The sequence below is a fragment of the Mercenaria mercenaria genome, chromosome 14 (genome assembly GCF_021730395.1).
Source record: "Mercenaria mercenaria strain notata chromosome 14, MADL_Memer_1, whole genome shotgun sequence".
Taxonomy (NCBI): Eukaryota; Metazoa; Mollusca; class Bivalvia; order Venerida; family Veneridae; genus Mercenaria; species Mercenaria mercenaria.
In genome coordinates, this window is record NC_069374.1 from 42031598 (window position 1) to 42057406 (window position 25809).

General features: G+C 33.7%; 2 protein-coding genes across 3 annotated transcripts; both read right to left on the reverse strand.

Annotated features, from left to right (window-relative positions):
• Positions 1 to 6817: 6817 nt before the first annotated feature.
• Positions 6818 to 16749, reverse strand: LOC123527394 (uncharacterized). The gene is made up of 4 exons (XM_045306808.2): positions 16628 to 16749; positions 7823 to 7971; positions 7584 to 7677; positions 6818 to 7220 (listed from the first exon to the last, which is right to left on the reverse strand). Exons 1-4 carry the CDS (start codon positions 16704 to 16706, stop codon positions 6898 to 6900), a joined length of 645 nt encoding a protein of 214 aa, XP_045162743.2. The 5' UTR covers positions 16707 to 16749; the 3' UTR covers positions 6818 to 6897.
• An 843-nt stretch (positions 16750 to 17592) lies between these two features.
• Positions 17593 to 21249, reverse strand: LOC123527393 (uncharacterized). Of its 2 annotated transcripts, none has more exons than XM_053523324.1 (2): positions 21228 to 21249; positions 17593 to 20150 (listed from the first exon to the last, which is right to left on the reverse strand). In XM_053523324.1, the coding sequence occupies exon 2, from the start codon at positions 19835 to 19837 to the stop codon at positions 18890 to 18892; it is 948 nt and encodes a 315-aa protein (XP_053379299.1). In that variant the 5' UTR covers positions 19838 to 20150; positions 21228 to 21249; the 3' UTR covers positions 17593 to 18889. The 2 variants fall into 2 exon arrangements, with proteins under 2 accessions (XP_053379299.1, XP_045162742.1); XM_045306807.2 differs by lacking the exon at positions 21228 to 21249 and adding an exon at positions 20528 to 20668.
• Between the last annotated feature and the right edge of the window lie 4560 nt (positions 21250 to 25809).

Consider the following 25809-nt stretch of genomic DNA (forward strand, 5'->3'; position numbering starts at 1 on the left):
AACCTTGTGTATGCAATAGAGGCTGTATTTTTCAACTGATCTTCATGAAATTTAGCCAGAATGATTACCTTGATAAAATCCAGGCTGATTTCGAAAATGGGTCATCTGGGGTCAAAAACTAGGTCACTAGGTCAAATCGAAGAAAAACATTGTGTATGCAATAGAGGATGTATTTTTCAATTGATCTTCATGAAATTTGGTCAGAGTGATTGCCTTGATGAAAACTAGGTCGGTTTTGAATATGGGTTATCTGAGGTCAAAAACTAGGTCACTAGGTCAAATTAAAGAAAAATCTTGTGTATACGATAGAGACTGTTTTTTTTCAGTTGATATTTATGAAATTTGGTCAGGTTGATTGCCTTAATGAAATCTAGGTCGAATTTGAATATGGATCATCTGAGGTCAAAAACTAGGTCACTTGGTCAAATCAAAGAAAAAACTTCTGTATGTGATAGAGGCTGTATTTTTCATTGATCTTCATGAATTTTGGTCAGAATGATTGCCTTGATAAAATCTAGGTCGAGTTTGAACATGGGTCATCTAGGGTCAAAAACTAGGTCATATCTAAGAAAATGCTTGTTTTATCGCAAGAGACCAATTTTTTGGTCCAATCTTAATGAAAATTGGTCAGAATATTTGTTTCCATGAAATCACTAGGTCAAACATGTTTTACACTGTTATGGAGTGTTTCTTAGGTGAGCGACCTAGGGCCATCTTGGCCCTCTTGTTATTATCATAGTTTCGGGGGTTTTTTTTCTTTTCATCTTCGTAGTTTCATTAAAATTTCAACTTTTCAGCATGTTAGTATCATACTTTAGCTGTTTCAAACTCACACTATGTGGCGATAACCGTACAGATCAAAGTCAAAAACATAATTTGAACCTGTTAACTCGGGAAAACCAAAGGTTTTTCCGTCTACAGATAATGTATACGTTTATATGTCAAAGTAAACCTCGACCTGGGAATATTTTCTATACCATCACCGTTTTGTTGTTGTTTTCTACCCATGATTCTCGGAACTGCTGCCGCGAAGTTCGCAGTAAATAATTTTCAGGACGACATTTGGTAAAATAAAACTGCTTACAATCATAAGCATAGCTACCGGCGCCGCATTACCGTTATAGACACGTGAAAAAGAAAACAGATTATTCTTATTCTATCGTATGCTAACGAGTTGAAAATTCGCGGTATTAATGGATTCGGTGTTATTCGGGTTTCTTCATAGTGCCTATGTAAGGAGTTTACGGATGATTCAAGCGTAACGTTTATTGTTTTCAATATTGAATTATAATAATGTACATTACAGTAGTGTTTGAATAACAAAATCATCGCCAGCTTACTTTTTATGTAGAAAAGCGAGTAATTACATAAATGTCAATGTGAAACGAATCTCGTCACGCTGCCGTAACAACATTTATTTAGATCTATGTACATAATTTTGCCTTCATCGTGTCACAGTTCCCCGTGGTAGTCCGGTGGTTAGCGTACATGCTTCACACGCACGATCCTCGCCAGATGCTTTTTTGGTCTTGTTTTTTTTATTATTATTATTATCATTTATCATGAATTTTGCAATATCGGAACAGAAATCATCAGTGTGTATAGTCAACCAGTGTTCTGCCTGTAACTTTTGAACAAAAGTTTTGAGGTTCAAATTGAAAGGCATGGAAAAGTATGTGTTGCTTATCTCCCCTCCCTCCCACAGTCTTTCACATACATTGCAACTACTTTCTAAAGAAATCGTTGACTAGAACTTTAAACTTGGAAAAAATGTTGGCTATAAACTTGAGAATTAAATTCAAAAGACTCCAGCTACGATATTTATAGAGCTAATAAATTACATTTAATCACATTCAAAAAGGTCTTAGACTATTAGGAGTTTGGTAAATTTGAATTTCGACCAACAGTGTTTGTCTCTGGATAAAATTCTGGTCAAGAACTTTTAAGAATGAAATTGAAATAAAAAATTTACACGTGAATGGTTGTTTATCATTCTCCCATACAACAGAATTACCATAGCTGTATTAGTATGCCAAAAATAGCAGGATTTATGTTAGTTTCGGTATCTATACTACAAAAGTTTATTAGAAGAATATGAAATATTTACAATAAAAATCTAAATCACTGTTTTCAAATATTCACCCGAATAGAGACAAATTTCTTTTTTAACTGGTTTCTATGATCATAATCAATACGATTAACGAAATATTTTAGTTATAATTAATTCTCCTCATCTTTGTCCTGTAGTAGACGTACATCTTTTTCTTCAGAATATAGATTTTTCCAAATTTTCACTTGTTGAGTTTTGACTTAAATGCAGTCTAAGATTCATAACAAACTGATATTGCATTCAGGAATTATGGGTTATTATTAATGCAAATAATTGTGTTTAGAACTTAATAGAACATTAAACTTCATAAAAAGAATCCCTAATACCAGGTATTGACATTAATTTACGATAACACCACTTCTTTAAATTTATATGGGGCACTTTTGATTTATGAGGAGAGCTCTACCTAATTTCATACTGCTTTCATATTCATTATAATGTCAAAAAGATAAGTTTTAAAAGAAAATTCTAAGTTTGCTATTAAGCATGATGCTCTCACGTCTGACTTGATGTTGCACCGACATCATCCAAATGAGCTGATGCCATGAGGTTGTGCGTGAGGTTACGCATTAATTGTCGTATTTTTGTGCCCCCACCCCCCACCCCCCATGTGTGGTGGGGGCATATAGATTTGGTCTTGTCCGTGCATCCGTCCGCTCATACGATTGGTACCTTAGGTGGTAGGAGGTGTGGCCTAGGACAATAGAAATCCTTTGTATTCATTCCGTAACCACTTAATTCTTTTGTTCCTTAAGTGGTCATTCTATTGTTTTCAAACAATGGAATGACCACCTAATACATGAATCGTATGGGCATCCGTCCGTCCGTCCGTCCAATGTTCGTGACGCGCCTAGCTCGAAATGTATTTGATATAAATTGATGAAACCTTGCATGAGTCTTTATTATGATATGAACTTGCGCACCTCCTATTTTTCGTCTGGCTCTGCCCCCTATTTTCAGAGTTATGGCCCCTGAAATAGTCAAAAATGCACATTTTTACCTTGTGACACGCCTAGCTCAAAAAGTATTTGATATAGATTCATGAAACCTTGCATGAGTCTTTATCATGATATGAACTTGCGCACCTTCTATTTTTCGTCTGGCTCCACCCCCTATTTTCAGAGTTATGGCCCCTGAAATAGTCAAAAATGCACATTTTCACCTTGTGACATGCCTAGCTCAAAAAAGTATTTGATATAGATTCATGAAACCTTGCAACAGTCTTAATCATGATATGAACTTGCGTACCTCCTATTTTTCATCTGGCATCGCCCCCTATTTTCAGAGTTATGGCCCCTGAAATAGTCAAAATTGCACATTTTCACCTTGTGACACGCCTAGCTCAAAAAGTATTTGATATAGATTCATGAAACCTTGCATGAGTCTTAATCATGATATGAACTTGCGCACCTCCTATTTTTTGTCTGGCTCCGCCCCCCTATTTTCTGAGTTATGGCCCCTGAAATAGTAAAAAATGCACATTTTCACCTTGTGACATGCCTAGCTCAAAAAGTGTTTGATATAGATTCATTAAACCTTGCATGAGTCTTAATCATGATATGAACTTGCGCACCTCCTATTTTTCATTGGGTCCACCCCCTATTTTTAGAGTTATGGCCCCTGAAATAGTCAAAAATGTACATTTTCACCTTGTGACGCACCTATCTCAAAAAGTATTTAATATAAATGGTTGAAAACTTGCATAAGTCTTTATCATAATATAAACTTGCACACCTCTAATTTTTGGCTGGCTCCACCCCCTATTTTTAAAGTTATGGCCCCTGAAATAGTAAAAAATGCACTTTTTCACCTAATTATGTGCCTAGCTCAAAATGTATTAGATGTAAATTCAAGAAACCTTGCTGGAGTCTTTAACGTGATGTGACCTTGCGCACTTGGCATTCTTCTTGAGAATCTTAGCTCTTATTACAGAGTTATGGCCCTTGAAATAGCCAAAATAGTGGATTTTTTGTTTGTGATGCTCATAGCTCAAAAAGTATAGGGCCTAGAATAATGAATCCTTTTCATAAAATGTTTGTTGAGGCTATACCCTATTGAGACTGCAAACATTTGAATTATTGCCCCTTATTTGTGACAAATGTACTAGTGGGGTGGCACACCCTGTGTCCTACAGACACATTCTAGTTTAGCTATTGATAACACCTGAAAAGAAAAAGAAACTGCATTCCCGGATTCAGAAATTTGTATTAGAGAAACAAACTGACATCAAAGGCATGGTCGTCGAGGCGCATAGCGCCGAGTGTAGGTATGTACCGAAGGTTGTATATACTGGACAGTTTTAAATAATTTATTAAAATATCTAAATGGTCGCCTCTGGTGCATTTTGGGGACTAGATTCTGAGCACTCAAATATCACTTTTATGTAAACAACTCATAAACACTATTTTACATCGTCACATTTGAAGAAATGATTAGATCTACGTTCATTTAAACCGACAGATCTTAAAACATTGTCCTTATTCCTTATTGCATAACAAAAGCCAAATCGTCATGCTTACTGTCAATACTGAAAATATCAGAAAGAACAATTTATGCAGAAAGAATCCGTATGACTAGGTTTTCCCGTCAGACAGACAGCGCCTAATTTCATTTTACATTGTATTTAAACTTAAAATAGTGAGTTTTCCTGAGCAAAATATGAAAATTTCAGTGATATATATATATAAGGTATATTAAACCCAAATTTCATATTTAAAGACTGAGACAATCACTCAACGTTGTTAACAGTACTATGCATTAGGTCACTGTATACATGTTTAAACTCAGTTTAACGCTTAGATTTACATTTCGAGAAAACAATCAAACAACAACAAATCATAGAAAGAAAGGGTTGTTTCGCATGAAAATTTAATAGCATATAAAACATGTATATCGCTCTACAAAACAATTATCAGTTTACTGATATAAACATTGAATTCCGGAAAAGGACTGCATAAAGGGACCACACTTTCGGACAATTACCTTTAAAAACACACCATTTTCAAAGAACGGTTACATATCTTCGTTATTGGTGAATTTGCAATAATGTCCTTGTGATGAAATTTCACATATCTAGGTGGAACGTTGTTTATTTATTTTTTTATACAAATAGCATTTTTAGCTACGACAGAACATGTATACCTTTTTTAAAAAATACCAGAATTATATGGCATAGTCAGGTAGCCGGATTGTTGAAAAAGATGTTGTTCGTTTATAAACTATTTCTGTATTTTGATAATATACTGCAAAACCTTAAATGAGTACTAGTTGTTTGAACAAGCAACTGTTGCTGAATGACATTTGATCAATATGACATTGGTATAGTCTACTATAAAGTTAATTAGGTGTTGAGTGAAAATCTGAAGATAAGGCATTTAAGTGAAAGGTGGCCATTGGATATATTTAAACAGTAACGATCAGTATGATTATATCATTCCGTAAGGACAGTCTTCTTCAGCGAAAGACAACAAACTTTGAAATAAACTATACTCAACATTAAAAAAGCCGTATAGAAATAGAAATTTGTTCTATATTCTATGAGAAAGCCTGTATTAGTGTATAGTAATTTATTTATATATGTTGTGAAACAAGTTCTACAACATATATTAATCACTCTCGACACCTCATTCCTGATGGAATCCATCGCCACGAGAGTATGAGAGAAGAGACCAGTTTCCCTTTCAATGTTGAGCGCCAAGCAAGGGAGCTACCGGTCTTTGGTATGACGCGACCGGGGATCGACCCCACGACCTCTGACCTCCCGCACTCGAAGCGGACGCTCTGCCACTAAGCAGTCGAGGATATTAGTGACATGATATGATTATTAAACAAAAAATAGTTTAAAATATTGGGAAAAAAACATTGTTTTTCTTATGTTCAAGCAGTAACTAGACATTAGTGTATTGTAATTCATTTATCTGAGGCAAGTTAAATGTGTTGTCATGGCAACCCAAATGCATCATGAGTGGTGTAAGCAAGGTAAGAGGTAAAAGGCCTGTGATGAAAAAAACACGCACACACGCGCACAGAGGGATATGTTATTATTCAATAAAGTGTCACTTAAACTATTTCTAAATATTCTAATTATGATGTTTAGTTGTAATACGTATACATGCCATACTGCTTTTATAACAATCTTAAGGGAGAATTGCACTTTATAATCATATCTAATTACAGTTGAAGTTATTTTTGTTGGAATATGTAACTTTTTTTTTTTTTTTTTGGTTATATATGATTCGACGCAAAAATGACCATGTAGACAACAAAATGCACATACATAAAGTTATTAAAAAAAATAATGATATTGTAGGATTTTCGTTCTTCCTTGTACCACTTTCAAATTCACGGTAGACATAGCGAGCATCTAGTTAGAATATTTAGAAATAGCTTAAAGTGACACTTTATTGAATAATAACTAAACCGTGTGTGTGCGTGTCATCTTTATCCAGTTTCAGTAATCAATAGATTAGGCAAGAACTGTATCCGACTTTTCCAACATGTTTGCAAACGACAGAAGACAGTGAGTGAGTGTACATATTTCTATCTTTGTGTGTGTGTGTGTGTGTGTGTGTGTGTGTGTGTGTGTGTGTTGGATCGGGAGTTGGGGGTGGGGGAAAGGAGTGCGTGCGTGCGTGATGCGGGTGGTGGTGAACTGTGAAACGCTATCGAAAAATACTGATAGCAACTTAAAAAACAAAGTTTGATACATAAATTAAATAATTTCATTTTTACCAAACTTTGTGAACATGTAAAAGACAAACTTGGAAACTGTCCGTATGACCCAGGCATTAAATGGAAATAAACGTAAACAAAACGAACAAGACGCATCTCAGCACCACTCCTTTGCTTACACCAGAACCTTCGTTCATTGAAGATATACTAGTAGATGTTTCTACCGAGGTTGATTCTGCATTAAGGCAAAGATCTCCTTCAACTTTCACTACTACAACAGTTTTTAGAAGATAATTGTCAACTTGTGAAGCTGCAAGCTCTAAAGTTTTTTGTACAAGATTGATATCTTCCTTTTCATTTCTGCGGTAGCGACATCCAAACGGAGGCGCATCTGCCCGTGCAAAGTAGTAGCAATCTCTCTGAATAATTTTTATCGGAACTGAAAAAAATGTAATATATGCATAGGAACTAATGCATCAATTCCATGGGTAAGTTATTTAACATTATTATAATGACAGTGTGTCAAAGAAAAAAAACGTGAATAAAACAATAGTAACATACTTTGAAATTTTTCTATTTAATTCTATCATTATATTATACGATTTATTACAAAAGATACAGAGAGAGAGTGGGGGGGAGTGAAAGAGGGAGGGAGAGAGAGAGAGAGAGAGAGAGAGCCTTCGTCCCTTGCTATCGTTTTTCCATTAGCTTTGATGTACGGAACTGATTTAACTAAATTAATTAAGTCACATACTTCAACGTCATATTATTTGATGTTTTGAATCCTGCTAGTCTAACTTACCCGATGTTGCAATTCCGGATATATTGAGATAAACAACTCCGTTGTAGTAACCACATTGTGCTAATTTCCCTTGCATGTCTTCACACGTATCCATCTGTATAAATTGTAACAGAACTTGTGAAAATTATCATAGTCTTCAAAGATTTCAAATCTTTTAGATTTCTTTAATTAACTTTACTACAGATTTTTATCTTTTTACAGGTAAAGTCAGGTGCCCTTAAAATGGAAATTTTACTTACACGAATCTCTGACTGGCGTTTTGTCACATCTAGCACACATTCTGTATCATTAAACATCTTCAAGACAGGGTTTGTACTTAGAGCGACTCGTATGATAGTGGGTGTATCTTCGTTTGAGTTTACATGTAGGCAAGATGGACATTGCCGACCTATAACATGGAAAATCATATTTTATAATGCACAACAACACTTTAAAAATATGAAAATACACACTCGATTGTAACTCTTGCCAATGTAAATACATGAATTAACATTGGGTTATTTCCTAAAGTTCTTTCGAGAAAAACATAATGTCAACCATTATCAAACATTACAAGAAAACTGAGTTTAAATCCACGATGACTGATGCTAAAAGCTTATCGATATGTAACAGTAAGGGGTATTTTACAAAGTAAGCCTCAGATGTGTAATGTTGTGACCAAAGTTGTAAGGATTTTGATTGTTTTATTTGTTTCGAGATTTTAAAGACCTTTACAAAAATATATATGTTTATTTAACAAAAGAATATAAATCTTTTAAAGGTGGGCAGTTAGATTTTGGTCAAGTACAGTATTTGTTCAAAACTTTAATATCTGATCATTTACACTTATGTGTTTGACTACCTTTAAGATATTTGATAAATTGTTACACGCTACCTTACATATAGACTACCTTACATACAATGACAATTATATTTATTAAATTGCTGAAAGACGCTGTTCTTTGAACAGGCAGCAGAATGCACGTTCATAACGTTACTTACAACAGAAAAGCAAAATGCATGCACGTACATAACGTTGCTTAAAACTGACAGCACGTACATAACGTAACGTTGCTTATATTAGACAGCAAAATGCATGCACATATATAACGTTGTTTAAAACTGACAGCAAAATGCACGTACATAACGTTTCATAAAGCTGGCAGCAAAATGCATGTACATAACGTTGCTTATTTGCAAGTACATAACGTTGCTTAAAATAGACAGCAAAATGCACGTATATAACGTTGCTTAGAATAGACAGCAAAATGCACGTACATAACGTTGCCTACTAAATAGACAGCAAAATGCACGTACATAACGTTGCCTACTAAATAGACAGCAAAATGCACGTACATAACGTTACCTAATAAATAGACAGCAAAATGCACGTACATAACGTTGCTTAAAACTGACAGCACGTCATAACGTTGCTTAAAATAAACAGCAAAATGCACGCACATAACGTTACCTACTAAATAGACAGCAAAATGCACGCACATAACGTTACCTACTAAATAGACAGCAAAATGCACGCACATAACGTTGCTTAAAATAGACAGCAGAATGCACGCAAATAACGTTACCTACTAAATAGACAGCAAAATGCGCGCACATAACGTTACCTACTAAACAGACAGCAAAATGCACGTACATAACGTTACCTACTAAATAGACAGCAAAATGCAACAGAAGATGTGTTATTTTATTTATTTTTCACAGAGAAAGATGCGATCCTTTCATAATATTTACGTAAATAATTTTTATTTGCACGACTTGTGTGCACCTTCTACAGTTCCAATATACGTAATGAAAATTTTACGGACTGTATTTTTTATCATAAGTAAAGCAGAAAAGCAATTATTTGGAACAAAATATAATCATTTATTGTCCACTTGGTGTTAATGTAAACATCATTTTTGATCATATGTAAAGCAAAAAAGCAATTATTTGGAACAAAATATCCTCTATTTATTTTATGCTAACTAATGAAATACTGTATTGTATTTTATGCTTTCCAGTGAATTATAGAGTTTTCTCTGTGAAATAAAAGTGATAATCCACAGTTTTGAAACAGTAGATTATCATTTTTATTTTTCACTGTTTTTGCCGAACTAGTTCCAGTTCTCCGTCGCAATTGACGTCAAATTGTATACTGAGCGTTATGAATACCGGGGACCATAATGACGATGACGTCGTTAAAATGACGTCATTTGGGTTATGCTTTCTGTTGACCTTTCCCGCGATTTTCGACATTTTATAAATTACGCAACAAAAGTAGAGTTTTACACATGAAATAAAAAGAAAATTTGTTTGTGTCAGTGAAATATCAATTTTATTTCACTCGTGAGCACCAAAAAAGTCATTTTCACTCGTGGCTACGCCACTCGTGAAAATATCAGTTTTTGATGCTCACTTGTGAAATAAAATTGATATTTCACTGAAACAAACAAATATCCTAAAAATCGAGCTGCCATCCATGATCATATGTATGCTGCTCAAAAATAAGTAGAGCACGGAACATAAGATCGTCTTTTCTATGTTTTATAGTGTTTACTTTTTAATTATTGCTAAGATCGTCTTTTCTATGTTTTATAGTGTTTACTTTTAATTATCAGCGATTTTGCTAGCAACTCGATGAAATTTGTTAATGGTGTACTGACATGGAACACTAGCCCGACTTTTTCCAAAGTCTTTAACCAGTTTTTGCTTTGATATCATACATATCAAGCGCACTATTTGTATTCATTTATCAATATTCTTCCAAATAATAAAGATAACTAGGCCGAAATGTAAATGGAATTTTTCAAAACCACTTACTTTCGGTTTTGTCGTGGCACCGGCGGTCTCTCTGCATACCAGTTTTTTTTTTTTTTTTTTTTTTTTTTTTTTTTTTTTTTTGATGCACAGGCAGGCTCTCTGCATTACGCACAGAGAGGCTTTAGGCTAATGAGTATCTGGAAACATTATAGCTTAATTAATTTGGTGTGTTCATTTGACTTTTTATAACTGTCAACCTGTTTATAGCAAAGAATCGCCGGTGCCGACGCAAGAAACCACCGAAAAAGCATATTTTGCAAAGAGTCCGCCGATATGGATATGCAGCGTGCAAATGTGTATTAAATTTTAGTAACTATTTGAAATTCAATTCATTTTTAGCTCGACTATTCGAAGAATAGTCTAGCTATTCTACTCACCCTGGCGTCGGCGTCGGCGTCGGCGTCACACCTTGGTTAAGTTTTTGCATGCAAGTACATACAGCTATCATTTAAAGGCATATAGCTTTGAAACTTATTTATTCTTTTTCTAGGTCAATTACCAACCTCACTGGGTCAAGTTCCATAACTCTAACATGTATTTTGAGCAAATTATGCCCCCTTTTGGACTTAGAAAATTCTGGTTAAAGTTTTACATGCAAGTTACTATCTCCAAAACTAATGCAGATATTGAATTGAAACTACACATGTGTCTTCGGGGTTATAAAACTAGTTGATAGCACCAAGTCCCATAACTCTGACCTTCATTTTGGCCAAATTATGCCCCCTTTTGTACTTAGAAAATTTTGGTTAAAGTTTTGCGTGCAAGTACATACAGCTATTACTAAAAGGCATATAGATTTGAAACTTATTTTTTCTTTTTCTAGATCAATTACCTACCTCACTGGGTCAAGTCCCATAACTCTGACATGTATTTTGGCCAAATTATGCCCCCTTTTGGACTTAGAAAATTCTGGTTAAAGTTTTGCGTGCAAGTACATACAGCTATTACTAAAAGGCATATAGATTTGAAACTTATTTTCTTTTTCTAGATCAATTACCTACCTCACTGGGTCAAGTCCCATAACTCTGACATGTATTTTGGCCAAATTATGCCCCCTTTTGGACTTAGAAAATTCTGGTTAAAGTTTTGCGTGCAAGTACATACAGCTATTACTAAAAGGCATATTGATTTGAAACTTATTTTTTCTTTTTCTAGATCAATTACCTACCTCACTGGGCCAAGTCCCATAACTCTGACATGTATTTTGAGCAAATTATGCCCCCTTTTGGACTTAGAAAATCCTGGTTAAAGTTTTACATGCAAGTTACTATCTCCAAAACTAATGCAGATATTAAATTGAAACTTCACATGTGTCTTCGGGGTTATAAAACTAGTTGATAGAATCAAGTCCCATAACTCTGACATGTATTTTGTGCAAATTATGCCCCCTTTTGCACTTAGAAAATCCTGGTTAAAGTTTTGCGTGCAAGTACATACAGCTATTACCAAAAGGCATATAGCTTTGAAACTTATTTATTCATTTCCTAGGTCAGTTACCAACCTCACTGGGTCAAGTTCCATAACTCTTAACATGTATTTTGAGCAAATTATGCCCCCTTTTGGACTTAGAAAATTCTGGTTAAAGTTTTACATGCAAGTTACTATCTCCAAAACTAATGCAGATATGGAATTGAAACTTAACATGTTTCTTCGGGGTTATTAAACTAGTTGATAGCATCAAGTCCAATAACTCTGATATGCATTTTGGTCAAATTATGTCCCGTTTCGAACTTAAAACTCTTTTGATATTTAACATTTTGGGCAATAATTTCCTGCTTCTGTGACAATATTTCGAATAGTCGAGCTTGGCTGTCTTACGGACAGCTCTTGTTATACAACTTCTGTGGACAAGACATTTTGATTAACGATCAGTTACAGCTGATTTCGAGATCAAAATATATAATTATACATAATATACAATCACGAGTAAGGACGGTCCAATCAAGTACATAAATATGCCTTTAAGCTTTAAAATGTTCTTAATAGTTTGTGTAAAACAGAAGTAATCTGTTCATAGTTGATTTTACGAATTCGAACAATGAGAGAAAAAATCTACTGACGATTATTAGATCAGATAATAATTACAAAAAATCGAACTGTCAAATTAATCCCCCCCCCATCCCCACCCCACGAACCAAATAAGTCATAAATTCAAACTGACGAATAAGTAATGAATTTTTTCTACCTATTCTATTTCAAGTAAAACACTGTTATTTTATTTTATTTATTTTTTTTTATAGTATTAATTTTTATAAATAACATATCTCTTGAAAATGTTTTCTTAGACATGCGAAAAGTATTTCATTTCAGCACTGTATTTTCTGAAATAATATTTTAGAAATAACACCTGCACAGAAAATATATTGTAACAGATTGCGAATCGGGATCTATAGGATGTTGCCGCATATTTATAGATTCGCCTACTGATAAACGGTACTGATCGCCGCAAACTGATAAAGTTTCTCCATATACACATCCACAACAGTGTCGAGGCACGGCGATGAAAAAATCAATAATCTATCGGTTTATCAGTGGCGTTGCAATTCCTTTGTAGTTGCTATTTTCACGCAGAATCATGAACACATTTTTTAGCGTATTGAAACTAGTTATTGGATTTCAGGTCTCATGATCAAAACAAGTGTCGGTTTTAGAATCGATCACGTGATCAGATCAAGCGTCTTTATTATTCTTACGCTTAGGAAGATCTATTATAATTTATATTTATAATGCAGTTTAGTTTTCTTCACATACTGTTGTTAATATAAAATCTGTAGATCTATTTAATCATATCTGGATAAAAAATATAATTGCAAAATGCAGTATGAAAGTTATGTTTGGTAAAAACTTTGGAACTTGTTTTCTGTGTGTTGTCAGGTTGGTCATAAGCTCGACAAGAAAATTGAAAGACGGTTTCTTAAATCTGGGGGCATTGCCCCCAAAAATCAGTATGATACAATTGTGTGGATAAAATTAGATAAAGATTTTTTCGGATACACACATGATAAATACTTATGCGGGGCTTATATATGGGGCGAAAGCTCACCGGCATACAATGTGGTAAATGTAAACCTATTTGAAATATTACAAGATGATATAAATGAATTTCAGTGATATGTCACCATGCGCGGATCCGGGGGGGCGGGCGGGGGGAAAATCTGCATAAACAGAAAGCATGATATGTCACCATGCGCGGATCCAGAGGGAAAGAAGGAAAGAAAATGTTTTTCGAAAAAGGCAACATTAGGACTGCATGTAAAGTATATGCGGTTGCTGCCACATACGACCCCGACATAATTCATATTATTTATCTAAAAGAAACTATGAATTTTACCTTCAAGAAAGCTTGATTTTATCATTTTTCCCAAATTTAACAGGTTAGTCCATAAAACTGCAAAAAAAAATGAAGTGCTAAATTTCAAAATTTCCAGGGGGGGGGGGGGAGAGTTTGGGCAGGGGATCGGACCCCCTCTGAGAAAATTGGCTGTGTCCGTGCATAGTCACTATACCTGTCCAGTACTGGACATTATGGTAAACGCTTCTTTCCTGCACAAATGACAATTTCGCAACTTCTGTCCGGTTTGTACAAATTTCTGGCCGCGATAAACCATTTGACTTGTACAGACATGGTTACGGATATGTATGGGATAATCCTTTAGCAATAAATCAAAAGCTATTCCCTGCTATATTTAAACAAAGACTAATTGATATGTTCAGACAAGAGTGGCATGAGAACCTACAAAATAATAGAACATTATCGCTATACAAACACTTGAAGAAAGATTTTATGTATGAAAGTTATTTAAATTCAATGAACAGTAAATATTACAGAAGTTTACTAACAAGACTTAGAACATCGACACATACGCTTAGAATAGAAACAGGCAGATATGGTAGAAACAGGATAGGGAGAAATGAAAGACTATGTTTAATATGTGATAATAGATGCTCTGACATAGAAGATGAATACCACTTTGTTTTAATATGTACAAAATACAGCGCATTAAGAAAACATTATATTGCAAAGAGATTAAATAACTTAGCAGCCTTTATCAAAAATGCCATAAATATACGATCTGCCACTTTTAACGATATTTTGTGATTATGAGATAGAAATATGTTTACTGTTTTATTTTAGTACGTATTATATATTTTGGTACTTCTACAATAAATGTTTTATGAAAATGTATTATGCTATGTGCATTGATGTAGCCAACAATATTATTTTGATACTAATTTTGTTCATCCTCAATACAATACTTTATAACACTATACCTTCAGAACGTTATATGATATTATGTATATATGTTTTTGACCTTGTATTAGATTGTAATAGATTTGTGGACGAGGAACCATAATGGCTCAAGTCCTTAATTAGTGAAATAAACTATTCTTCTTCTTCTTCTTCTTCTTCTTCTTCTTCTTAATGTTCTCTCAAAATTAATTTTTATCTAACAAATTCATGTTGTAGGTTCATTCTCTGACTAGGTTAAGAGGTCAACTGCTGAATTCATCATTTTTTTCTCCCTGTGACATATATAATTCTAACCTTTATCTTCATGATTCTCTCAAAATTAATTTTTATCTAACAAATTAATGTTGTAGGTTCATTCTCTGACTTGGTTAAGAGGTCAACTGCTGAATTCATCATTTTTTCTCCCTGTGACATATATAATTCTAACCTTTATCTTCATGATTCTCTCAAAATTAATTTTTATCTAACAAATTAATGTTGTAGGTTCATTCTCTGACTTGGTTAAGAGGTCAACTGCTGAATTCATCATTTTTTCTCCCTGTGACATATATAATTCTAACCTTTATCTTCATGATTCTCTCAAAATTAATTTTTATCTAACAAATTAATGTTGTAGGTTCATTCTCTGACTTGGTTAAGAGGTCAACTGCTGAATTCATCATTTTTTCTCCCTGTGACATATATAATTCTAACCTTTATCTTCACGATTCTTGTTTTATTTTGATATTTAAATACATTTTTTTCACTATGTAAGTCTATTGCTATTTCATAAAGGTATCACTTATAAATACATATGCAAGAATTGTATTCTACGTGTTTTAATTTTTTATAATATTACTTTAAAAATATTATTGTCTTATTAAGTGTACTATAGACTGGATCAATAGAATTAACAATAATAACGATAACAATAATAAGAAAATGTAGTTACTGTTATTTGCCTATAGAATAAGACATTGACCCCTTTTGTTACTCTCGACCAGATCTTATTGGGAGTATTTATTTTGTGAAGAAATGTTTCATCTTAAAAAACCTTCGAGAATCTGAGAAAATTTTGGGGGCAAATAAGTTCAGCCCATGTCCTTGAGCCCATCCCATCCCATCTAATGATCCAATCCCACGAGCCCATCCCAGGTTTTCCAGGATCCCATATAATTTTAGTGAACATGTTAGAACCAGATTTACTAACTCGTTTTGTCTGCATTGAAGAAAAAAATATACAAAATTTAACGGGTCTTGGCGAAAAAGTATAATACGAATACCGTAACCGCTCTAGGCCAACGAGAACGTAAACGTATTAAGTGTACTAACTTCATTGTATGCTATTGTTTTGTGTGTATTTTTTATTTCAAAACGTCACAATATTATGCAATACCTATACGTCTGCGCTCGTGATGTTAGCTGACGGGCATCCGTTTTTTTTTATAAACCGGGAAACCCTTATCAGAAATTGTAGACGAATGTTTTTATCTTAAATTTATTAGGAAAACAACGATTTTCAACAGAATTTGATGAAAAATACATTGTTAGAACATCGAATATGCAGCATATAGGTAAATATAGCAAAAGTTAGATTTTTTAAAATCTGACACCACGATGTGTGGGTTTGTCACTTTAAAATAGACATACATAAAGTTGCTTAACATACACGTACATAATATTGCTTAAAATAGACAGCAAAATACACGTACATAACCTTGCTTAAAAAAAGACAGCAAAATACACGTACATAACCTTGCTTAAAAAAGACAGCAAAATACACGTACATAACGTTGCTTAAAATAGACAGCAAAATGCTCGTACATAACCTTGCTTAAAAAAGACAGCAAAATACACACAGACGTTGCTTAAAAAGTTACTTTGTTTAAAAATAATGACATTGTCTTCCTTATACCATTTGTCGAATTCACGGTAGACATAGCGAGCATCAGTTTCAGCGTTTAATAAGAAAGATATTTCGTCAGTATCCTTACAGAAAACATGCATACATTACCAGCTGTGCTAGATAACCATGATGTAAGTAAGAGAAAACACAAAACTACATGTATCCTCTTCATTGTTTCAGTTATCATTACACTTTCTGTTTTTTTATACGACGAACAACTAAATATATTCGTACCTACTTAAAACTTCTTAACAGCCTCGGAAGTTGCACATTGAAAAAACACAATGGCTGGTACTGTTGCTTCAACTGGACACAATCTTTTCCTATGGTGGGTATTTCGTGCCATCTCGTTCGAGGAGAGCTGGCAGCATAAACTTCTCTATATACACGCTGTCGGTAACACCACATGTTAGGGGAACTAAACAGTTCATCTTTAATCAACCAACAGCCAATAAGGTCTACCATGCACCCTCCCCGCACGCCCCCCCCCCCCCCCCCATACTCCCCTAGACTTTTTTCATAGGTACCAAATTGTTCGGCAGGACCAACTCTTTCAAAATAAAAAATGTTCCCATGAAGAAATTCTTTTGAACTATATATGATTTCACTGTTTCCATGGCAACCGTTCATTTTTGGAAAGGACAACCATAGAGATGATAACCAGTCATATCTTGGTCAGTTTTGGTGATAAAACAATAAAAATGGTATCAAAATGGAGCTAACACATTGGCCTTAAAATAGCAGCACTTTTATGTTAATTAACTAATTTGCATATTCATGAATATTAATGAGAATATGACAAAAAGTTATTAGAAAATAATATTTTCTAAGTTTTAAATCAATTTAAATGTACCAAACAGTTTTGATATGTTCTGAAAGTCTCTCAGTGTTTTCTTAAATAGTATTTTGTAGCACTGATGGTATTTTTTTCACTCCAAAATAGGTATGTTTAGCTAATTTGCATAAAATTAACCACTACCACAACCAATGTCTCAGGAAACAAGATGCCACTAAAATTTAATAAAATGATATAATTAATTGTTATCAATAAAATAACAATTATGTGAGCTATATTGTTTGGAAAAGTAGTTTAAACACCTTTTTGAAGGAGGAGTCAGTATGTAACATACTTTACACATGTTGCGTTACCATTTCAATAACCTTGTTTTATTACATCAATTATTTAGAAAATATAGTTCAGACAGTTTTGATCTGGTCTTAATGTCTCTCAGTGTTTTCTAGAATAGTGTTTTGTTATCTAAAAGTAAATATGTTTTTTCTATGCTAGGTATTTTAGCTAATTTGCATAAAATTAATCTATGCTAAAACAGACATCTCTGGAAACAAGATATAACTAGAACTGAACAACATGATGAAATAAACTGTGATCAATCAACTTGTGTTATTTGAGCTATATCATATGAAAATATAGTGTAAATACTTATTTGAAGGAGGAATCTGTTTGTAACATACTTTACACATGTTACGTTACAATTCCAGTAATCTTGTTTTATTGTATCGTTATTTTCTCAGAAAATGGTAGAGGAATATTTAGTTATCAAGTTATTAAATACTCTTACATAATAGTATAGTTCCATACTTCTCAAGCAATGATAATTTTTCCATAACGGCGCTTTAAAATACGTTACCGCTGTATTTTGCTGTATTTAGAAATATGTAGGAAGAAATTTGAATCATTGTTATCAATATTATGATATCATTAATTTGTTAAAACTTTAAAGTATTAATCTAACACTCTTTCTTTACTTTTGTCAACCAAGAAATCATATGAAACATTCATTACTAATTCAATGTTCCTTTTTCATTTTGAATTAATGCATCTATCAGTTTAATTATATTAATATCAGTTTCTTAATTATGTTGTTCTTTTATTTGATGGTTTCAATATTGTTGTCAACAATTACATTTTACATTGATATGTATTTTTATGTATATTCTGTATATATCAATTATGTATAAATCCCTGCTAAAATCCATATACTGATAACAGGGTTACAATTTGGGGCTGCCTTTCATGGAAAATGTTTTTAATGGAATATTTATCTTGTTTTGTGTGATTGTGAAGTGTATCTATGCAGTTATTTACGTGAGAAATAAAGCATTTTGGTTTTGAGTTTCAGAAAAACATGCATTGTATTGAGATATTTATGGGCTTATTAATAAAATATTCACTGTTGAAAAGCAGCTCTGAACAAAAACTAAAAAACAAAATGAAATATTCAGGTACTTTAAGTAATCTTTAGATTTAAACCTACGAAACTGCAAAAAGCTGTCAAAAATGTGAACAATGTTAAGTGTTTGAAAACCAAAATTGTTGAGAAAACAATTACATAATGCTGTTCAAAACTTCTAGGAAGATACTGAGTGCCTTCTGAACGACACTTCAGACTTGATGAAAACATTTTGCAATCCATCTCTTAATATCACATCATATTTTCCGGATGAAATCAAATCCTGCAAGGGTCGCGTGGGGCATTTAATTTCAATGATGGTGTTTTCATTTACAATACCATCAGGACTAGCAGCGAAGTATGGCTCTTCAGGACATACCACAATTCCAGACTTTGCCACAGGGATATCAGTCACTTGTTGGAACCATTCCATGGCCTTTGGTTCATTCCTTTTACCATGCTGTGTAGCAGCATTTCCCTTAAATCTTGGATACAGCTGATTATTAATAAATTTATTGGGATCAGCTCTGTTTGATTTCGGCACTGAGTTAGCCTTACTTGCAGTGATGCGCAGTTTTCGTGTCTCTGACCACAGGTTTGAATCTTGGTTCTTCGTTTTTGATTCCACCAGGCCAATACTTTCCAGACTGAGACAGATATATTTCTGATAGAAGTGTTCACAGTTTTTGCAAGGTAACTTGTTAGTAACTGGACTGGTTTGATCAATGTTGTGTGGACCGTGTGTAATGTCATTTATTTCAACAGTTTCTTGTTCAGGTGCATGTAGAATTTGGTATAGCATTGTTCCCTTACATACAAGGGACTTAACGGCTGACCGTTGAACACTTTCTTCCAGGTCTTTGTGGTCCAGAAATTGATTAGTATTAGGGGTTGAATCATTATTCGATACATTTTCACGACAGATTTTCAATGTGTGTGCACTTGGCCTGTTGAATGTGATATCCGACAACTTTTCATGAGTCAAAGACTTTGACGCTCCTCTGCCCCAGGCTTGAGAAACATCTGTGCATGTAGTACCGCCTACACCGCTCGACCAAGCTAGTGTTACAGCATACAGTACTGCTGATATATGTCTGCAGCTCCTACCATTTCCTGCCGGACACATACAATGACCAGTTAAAACAGTACAATTGTTAGCAATCGCAACCCAGGTAAAATAATCTGAACGTCCCACACCCGGCTGACTTGGCGAAACATTTGCTTTCAGAAAGTGAACGTCGCACAGTTTCACATAAAATATATGTCACCCATCCAGCCATTTTGCACGTAATTATATCCATACATGGCACGGAATGCTTTCAAAGCTTTTCCATCGTAAGCTTTGGAGAGAATCAAATAGTCCACTATGTCCTCGTATGTCAATTTTGGCCACAGTTTACAGTTGTTCTTCTCCCAGTTACTGTCATCGGGTGGAATCTCTGAAAAATAAATTGTAAATCGTGGGCTGAGCGCGAAACTATTGTAACTGTATATAAATAAAGAACAAGATACAATAGTTTCGCGCTCAGCCCTCGAAATGCATGTACTACAGAAAGGAACTGTATATGACTGGTGATTCAAAATATATTTAATTTAACTGGCATAGCAAGATTAAACGTGATTAATTAGCTTGAGTAGGCTGATGAAAAAATGCAAGCACCAGGCTGTGTTTTGCATACAGTATAATTCGACACTGAGATCTGTTTACTTTTTCCAATTTTCATAATGTTTACAACCCAGTATAAAAGTTTGAATCGTTGCAAAATACAGCGATATTGTCGTAAGTGATGTGAAAAATTCAGGCTATTAAACAAACCTTCGATAAATTATCCAAAAACTTTCGGTAAACAGCTACAAATATGACCAAATGACTGACTTTACACAACTGCCCTAATTTTAATAACATATACACATGATACACACGTTAAGGTTTAGCAGTATATCACAAAATAACAGATTTTTTTAGTAAATGAACAGGACCTTGACGCACAACTTATCTGTCCAATACATGCTTTACTGTTCTGTCCCACAGAGTTGGATACTTAAAATATTCTTAATGAGTTGTCCCCCTTTGAATAAGAATGTCATTTGTAAAGAAATAAATGTAAACAATTGTCAAAAACGAAAGTTATGTAAAGTTTAAACACTCGCACGATGTTGCAAATGCATCAAAACGAAAACATGTAACAGCTGTTTCAAAATGGTGAGTTTTTAAAGGCGCTGAACTGTCCAGAAGTGTGGCCCCTTCATGCAGTCCCTTTCCGGAATTCAATACATACATGAATAAATTGACAATGATTTTGTAGAATAATATAAATGTTTCATATGCTGTTAAATTTTCATGTAAAACAATGCTTTCTTTCTATGATTTGATGACGTTTGAACTTTTTTCTCCGAAACATGGACCTATACCTTAAAACAGCTGATATTGGAAAATACGCCTGCAGTTCATAAACTCTATACTACATAAACATTACAGTTACATTCTGAAACAATATTCCATATATTTTACTTACGAATTTGACTCGAGTCGTCCATTTGAGGTAGTTTTATGGCGTTTTTTTTTACAGATTTATCTGATTCCGATCTTGCAGACTTGCAGGAATTCTGCAGTGGTGCAATGGCGGACGGGTCACGTGACCAACAATAAGGCGGCCGTCTAATTAATCGAAATGGAATTGTCTATACTTTACGAAGATTCTTTAGCAGCAAAGAATGCAACCAAGCAAATAAATAGCAAACTCAGATGGATCAAGTCTGTTAATTAGAGGTAATGAAGTGTGAAACACACCTTACGCCCACTAGCACGCACTGGCTTAAAGGGGGATGTTGGTAGCGGTATGTGGTCATAGCATGTAGCTAATTGTCAGGTTATTAAGAATCATCGTTTCATTTGTTTTATTACCCAGTGACTACTGGAAGCAAAGATGACCATCCATTTCCAGCTTGACCATCTGGCCTGCTGTGATTATCGCTCAGTCAGGAATATGTACTATACATGTATACTATATATTTGCAATGAACAACAAAAGTACATTGATATACTAACTGGTAATTTGTCAAAGTAGCCAGTATGTACCCAGCCAGAACGCATGGGATCAAGGACCAAACTGTTCACTAATATGTGAGATATTTCCATTTTATTTTATGAATTTCAAGAACAATTTCTACAGAGACGAATATTTAGGTTTTTATCAGAAATAGTTTGTTCTCATTATTGTTTATTTGATAGTTTATTCATTTTTTTTTCAATTAATACCCAGTTTTGAAAATTCTAAATTGACCTACTGGGTTGTCATTAATAATCTAGCTAGTACATGTAATCCTGTAATTAATACAGCTACAAAATAAAATGTGAAATGACCCATTTTGAGGTGCATAATGACACTATTTTGAGAGCAAGAATATGTGATTGTTACATTGGTCTTTTACATTTTTAAGTATAGTTCAGTACATTATAATTATATAGTATAACTGTAATTTACCAGAGTCGGAGTGCAGAATGTGGCTCTCAGTTTGAATAATTACATCTAGACACTTCATGACTAGTAAACCAAGCAAAAAGGTACCAAAATTTATTTTCAGTACACTTATAATATTTCCATAGGTCTTTTTTATCTACATTTGCAATAGCGCATTTTGTATATTTGAAATTCGAGTGTTGAGTGAAAGTAATATTTGTTGTAATCCCAGGCCAGGTTTCATACCAACACATTACATGGTGTCCACTTTGAGTATACAATGTATTGAATTCATTCTATGGATTTCATACTGCAAATTTATTCTAAAATAAAATTCATAAGAACTCATTTAATTATAAAGATACAAAATTTGCCGTCATAATATTGTAAAAAGGAATACCAAATAGTATTGCATTATTAACATGGACATGGAATCAAATGCCTACCAGTTGGCGTGATTCCAATTCAAAGGTTGAATAATTGATTACATCATGCTAATTTTTATTAAATGCATCCATAATAACTTGAACTTTAACCAACTTGGTACTTGCATTTTGTTTCAGTAGTTATATACTATATATTGACGAATTAAAGTTTACTAACTGTGACTACACGACCTCAAAGAAGTAATAGCGAGCATGGCATTGCAAAGAAACTAATACTACAGCAGAAAAAAATCATCGTTTCCTTAATCTCTTTTTATCTTGAAAAAAGAAAGGATTGATAACATCAAGCCATAAAACACATGTGATGGTAATTAATATGCAAGATCAATATATCTGGCTGACCACTAACTGAGTATCCAATTTGCAGATGACTATTAATTATTGACATGTTGGAGTGCTAATATGTTTCCCTGGGAAATGAACATCCCCCTTTAATAGGATTTCAAAAGGACCAGAAAATCTAACAACACTAAAACCGAGTACAAGGAGACTTTTTACAACCATCACATGGCACTTAAAGACTTTTTTGTGATAGCAAATATTTTTTAAGATGATCCTTTGAAAGCATAACAACACAACCAAGCAAAGTAAACAGCTGACTTGATTTGATTGTGTCTGCTCATTAGATGTAGTGAAAAGTGAAATTGCCCTCACATGCCTGGCACTAACTTAAACAGTGTTCTGTTATAGTAAAATTGTATGAATTAGTTAAAATTTGAATCTAAAATCAGATGAAATATCTGAAAATTATGGACTGCACACAATTTGAGGCAGCAGTGTTACAAGAATCATATTCTGCACGTCTTGATTAAGATGTGACTTACGATATTTTCACTTTAATGTTACCTAATATAGCATATTTGCTCTCTTGTTGGTTAGCTGTTATGAATAATATGTTGCTTTATGACATATTATTTATAAAATAGAAAGCAACTGACAAACGAAGATCATGGGCTCTCAAAAATTTTATTTTTTTATGAATGACATTTGATTACACTGTCATTCTGAAGCAATTTGTATCATGCTCTCCATTTTCTTGCTACAGTTTGAACTTTTGACAAAGACAGGTCATGCCTTTATCATAACCTTTGATACGTAACTTTATTGATAATCAAACTTTATTTGTTATGATTGATGCATAGTTTCTCTTAGTAGTGTTTCTCTTAATGTTCTGGTATATCAAGGAATATTCCACCACATAATACAATTTAGTCCTTGTCTGTACAATTGAAAATATTAAAAAAATATTTTGTATATTCTGTCATTCTTGTAAATGTTTAAAATAACTACAACAGTCTTCTTTATTTCATATCTATAAGTTTTATATATTTCTTATATCTTGATTTGGTATCACTTAAACAGTTTTGTCAACCTGGTAAAAGTTTTAAATCTAAACATTTTACTTAAATATGTGCATATTTTCTTTTGTTTGTTAGTTTTGGTTTAGTACCGCTTTGCAACAGAAATTCGGTTGTTAACCTAACAAGTGTCCCTGGATTCTGTACTGGAACTACTCATTTCTCTACAGGCAAGTTCTCCATATTATACAGGTGCAAGTCTATTGACTTCAGACATGATGTCTTTATTGAATCGTCATGGAGAGCGAAGGCCTCATCCAGATATCTGACTCAAGACCCTATGATTCGTCCTATCGAGCTAGGGTTGGTTTTATATATGTTCTTATAATGCTACTATTTCTAAAATTCAAAAAAAGTGCTTTTTATAAAACTTGATAATTACTCACAGGAAGACTGCACATATCAGCTAAATGATCATAATATTATGAATGCACAGATGGATATTATGGTATGTTTTGTTGAAATTCCATCAAAAATTATAGTTACATGGATGGTGCAATATATATTTTAGGCTATTTCTGAAATAACAGAAGAAAACCTTCTTAAAACTTACCGCTAACAGTTTAAATAAATCATTATGTGACAATTTGGGCTTCAATTTCTTTTTAAATATCATTTTAAAAGGCAATGGTAGTGGCAACGTATTTTAAAGTGTGTTACGGAAAAAAATCACATTGTCTGACAAGTACAGAAGCATACAGTACAAAATTAGTAATATTAATTATGTTTCTGGAATATTTTCTAAATAATTGATGCAATACACAATATTACATTTTTATTCTTCCTTCAATATAGTATTCACTCTATATCTACGAACATTATAGACCACACAAAAATTGTTATTTCATTGATAACAATTAATTATACCATTTTATTCAGTTTTAGTGGTCTCAGAATTTTCTTCGTTGTTTGTGACACTGGTTCATTTTATGCAAATCAGCCGCGCACATCCAGTTTTGAGTAAAAAAAAAAATACAATAAGATAACAAAATAATATATTAAAAAACAGCGAGAGACTTTAAGACCAGATCAAAGCTGTTTGGTACATATAAATTGATTTGAAACTTAGAAATTTTTATTTTTTAACAACATTTTGTCATTTTGTAACATTCTCATTAATGTTCATGAATATGCAAATTAGTTAATTAAAATAAAAATGCTGCTATTTTAAGGCCAATGTCTTAGCTCTATTTTGACACCATTTTTATTGTTTTATCACAAAAACTGACCAAGATATGACTGATTATCATTTCTATGGTTGTCCTTTTCAAAAATGAACGGTTGCCATGGAAACAGTGAAATCATATATAGTTCAAAAGAGTTTTTTCATGGGAACATTTTTTCTTTTGAAAAAGTTGGTCCTGCCAAACAATTTGGTACCTTTGAAAAAAAGTCTAGGGGAGGGGAGGTGGGGGGGGGGGGGGGGGGGGGGAGGGTGCATGGTAGACCTTATTGGCTGTTGGTTGATTAAAGATGAACTGTTAAGTTCCCCTAACATGTGGTGTTACCGACAGCGTGTATATAGAGAAGTTTATGCTCTTGCCCGTCCGTCGCGTCGCGTTATGGCCCATGATCTTGCTGAACGCGTTGTTATCACTCGCCGGACAAATTCGGCGAAAGGGATATAGTAATGGTATGCGTTATTCCATGCGCGTGTGCGTGCGTGCGTCCGTCCGTCACACTCTTCTTTGCGCAAAACCTCCTACATTTCTTTTGCAATTTTCACCAAACTTTCACAGAACTACTGTTAGTATCGCAGCGCATATTGTAAGGCTTTCACGATTCGGTCATTTTCGGCTGAGTTATTGCCCTTTGTTTAATTTTACAAATTAA

Coding starts and splice junctions, on each gene's coding strand:
- LOC123527394 (XM_045306808.2), bottom strand. CDS start 16,706: ATGATAACTGAAACAATGAAGAGGATACATGTAGTTTTGTGTTTTCTC. Junction 7,972..16,627: donor ATGGTTATCTAGCACAGCTG/GTAATGTATGCA, acceptor TCCATGTTATAG/GTCGGCAATGTCCATCTTGC. Junction 7,221..7,583: donor ATCCGGAATTGCAACATCGG/GTAAGTTAGACT, acceptor CATTTTTTTCAG/TTCCGATAAAAATTATTCAG.
- LOC123527393 (XM_053523324.1), bottom strand. CDS start 19,837: ATGTGTCCGGCAGGAAATGGTAGGAGCTGCAGACATATATCAGCAGTA.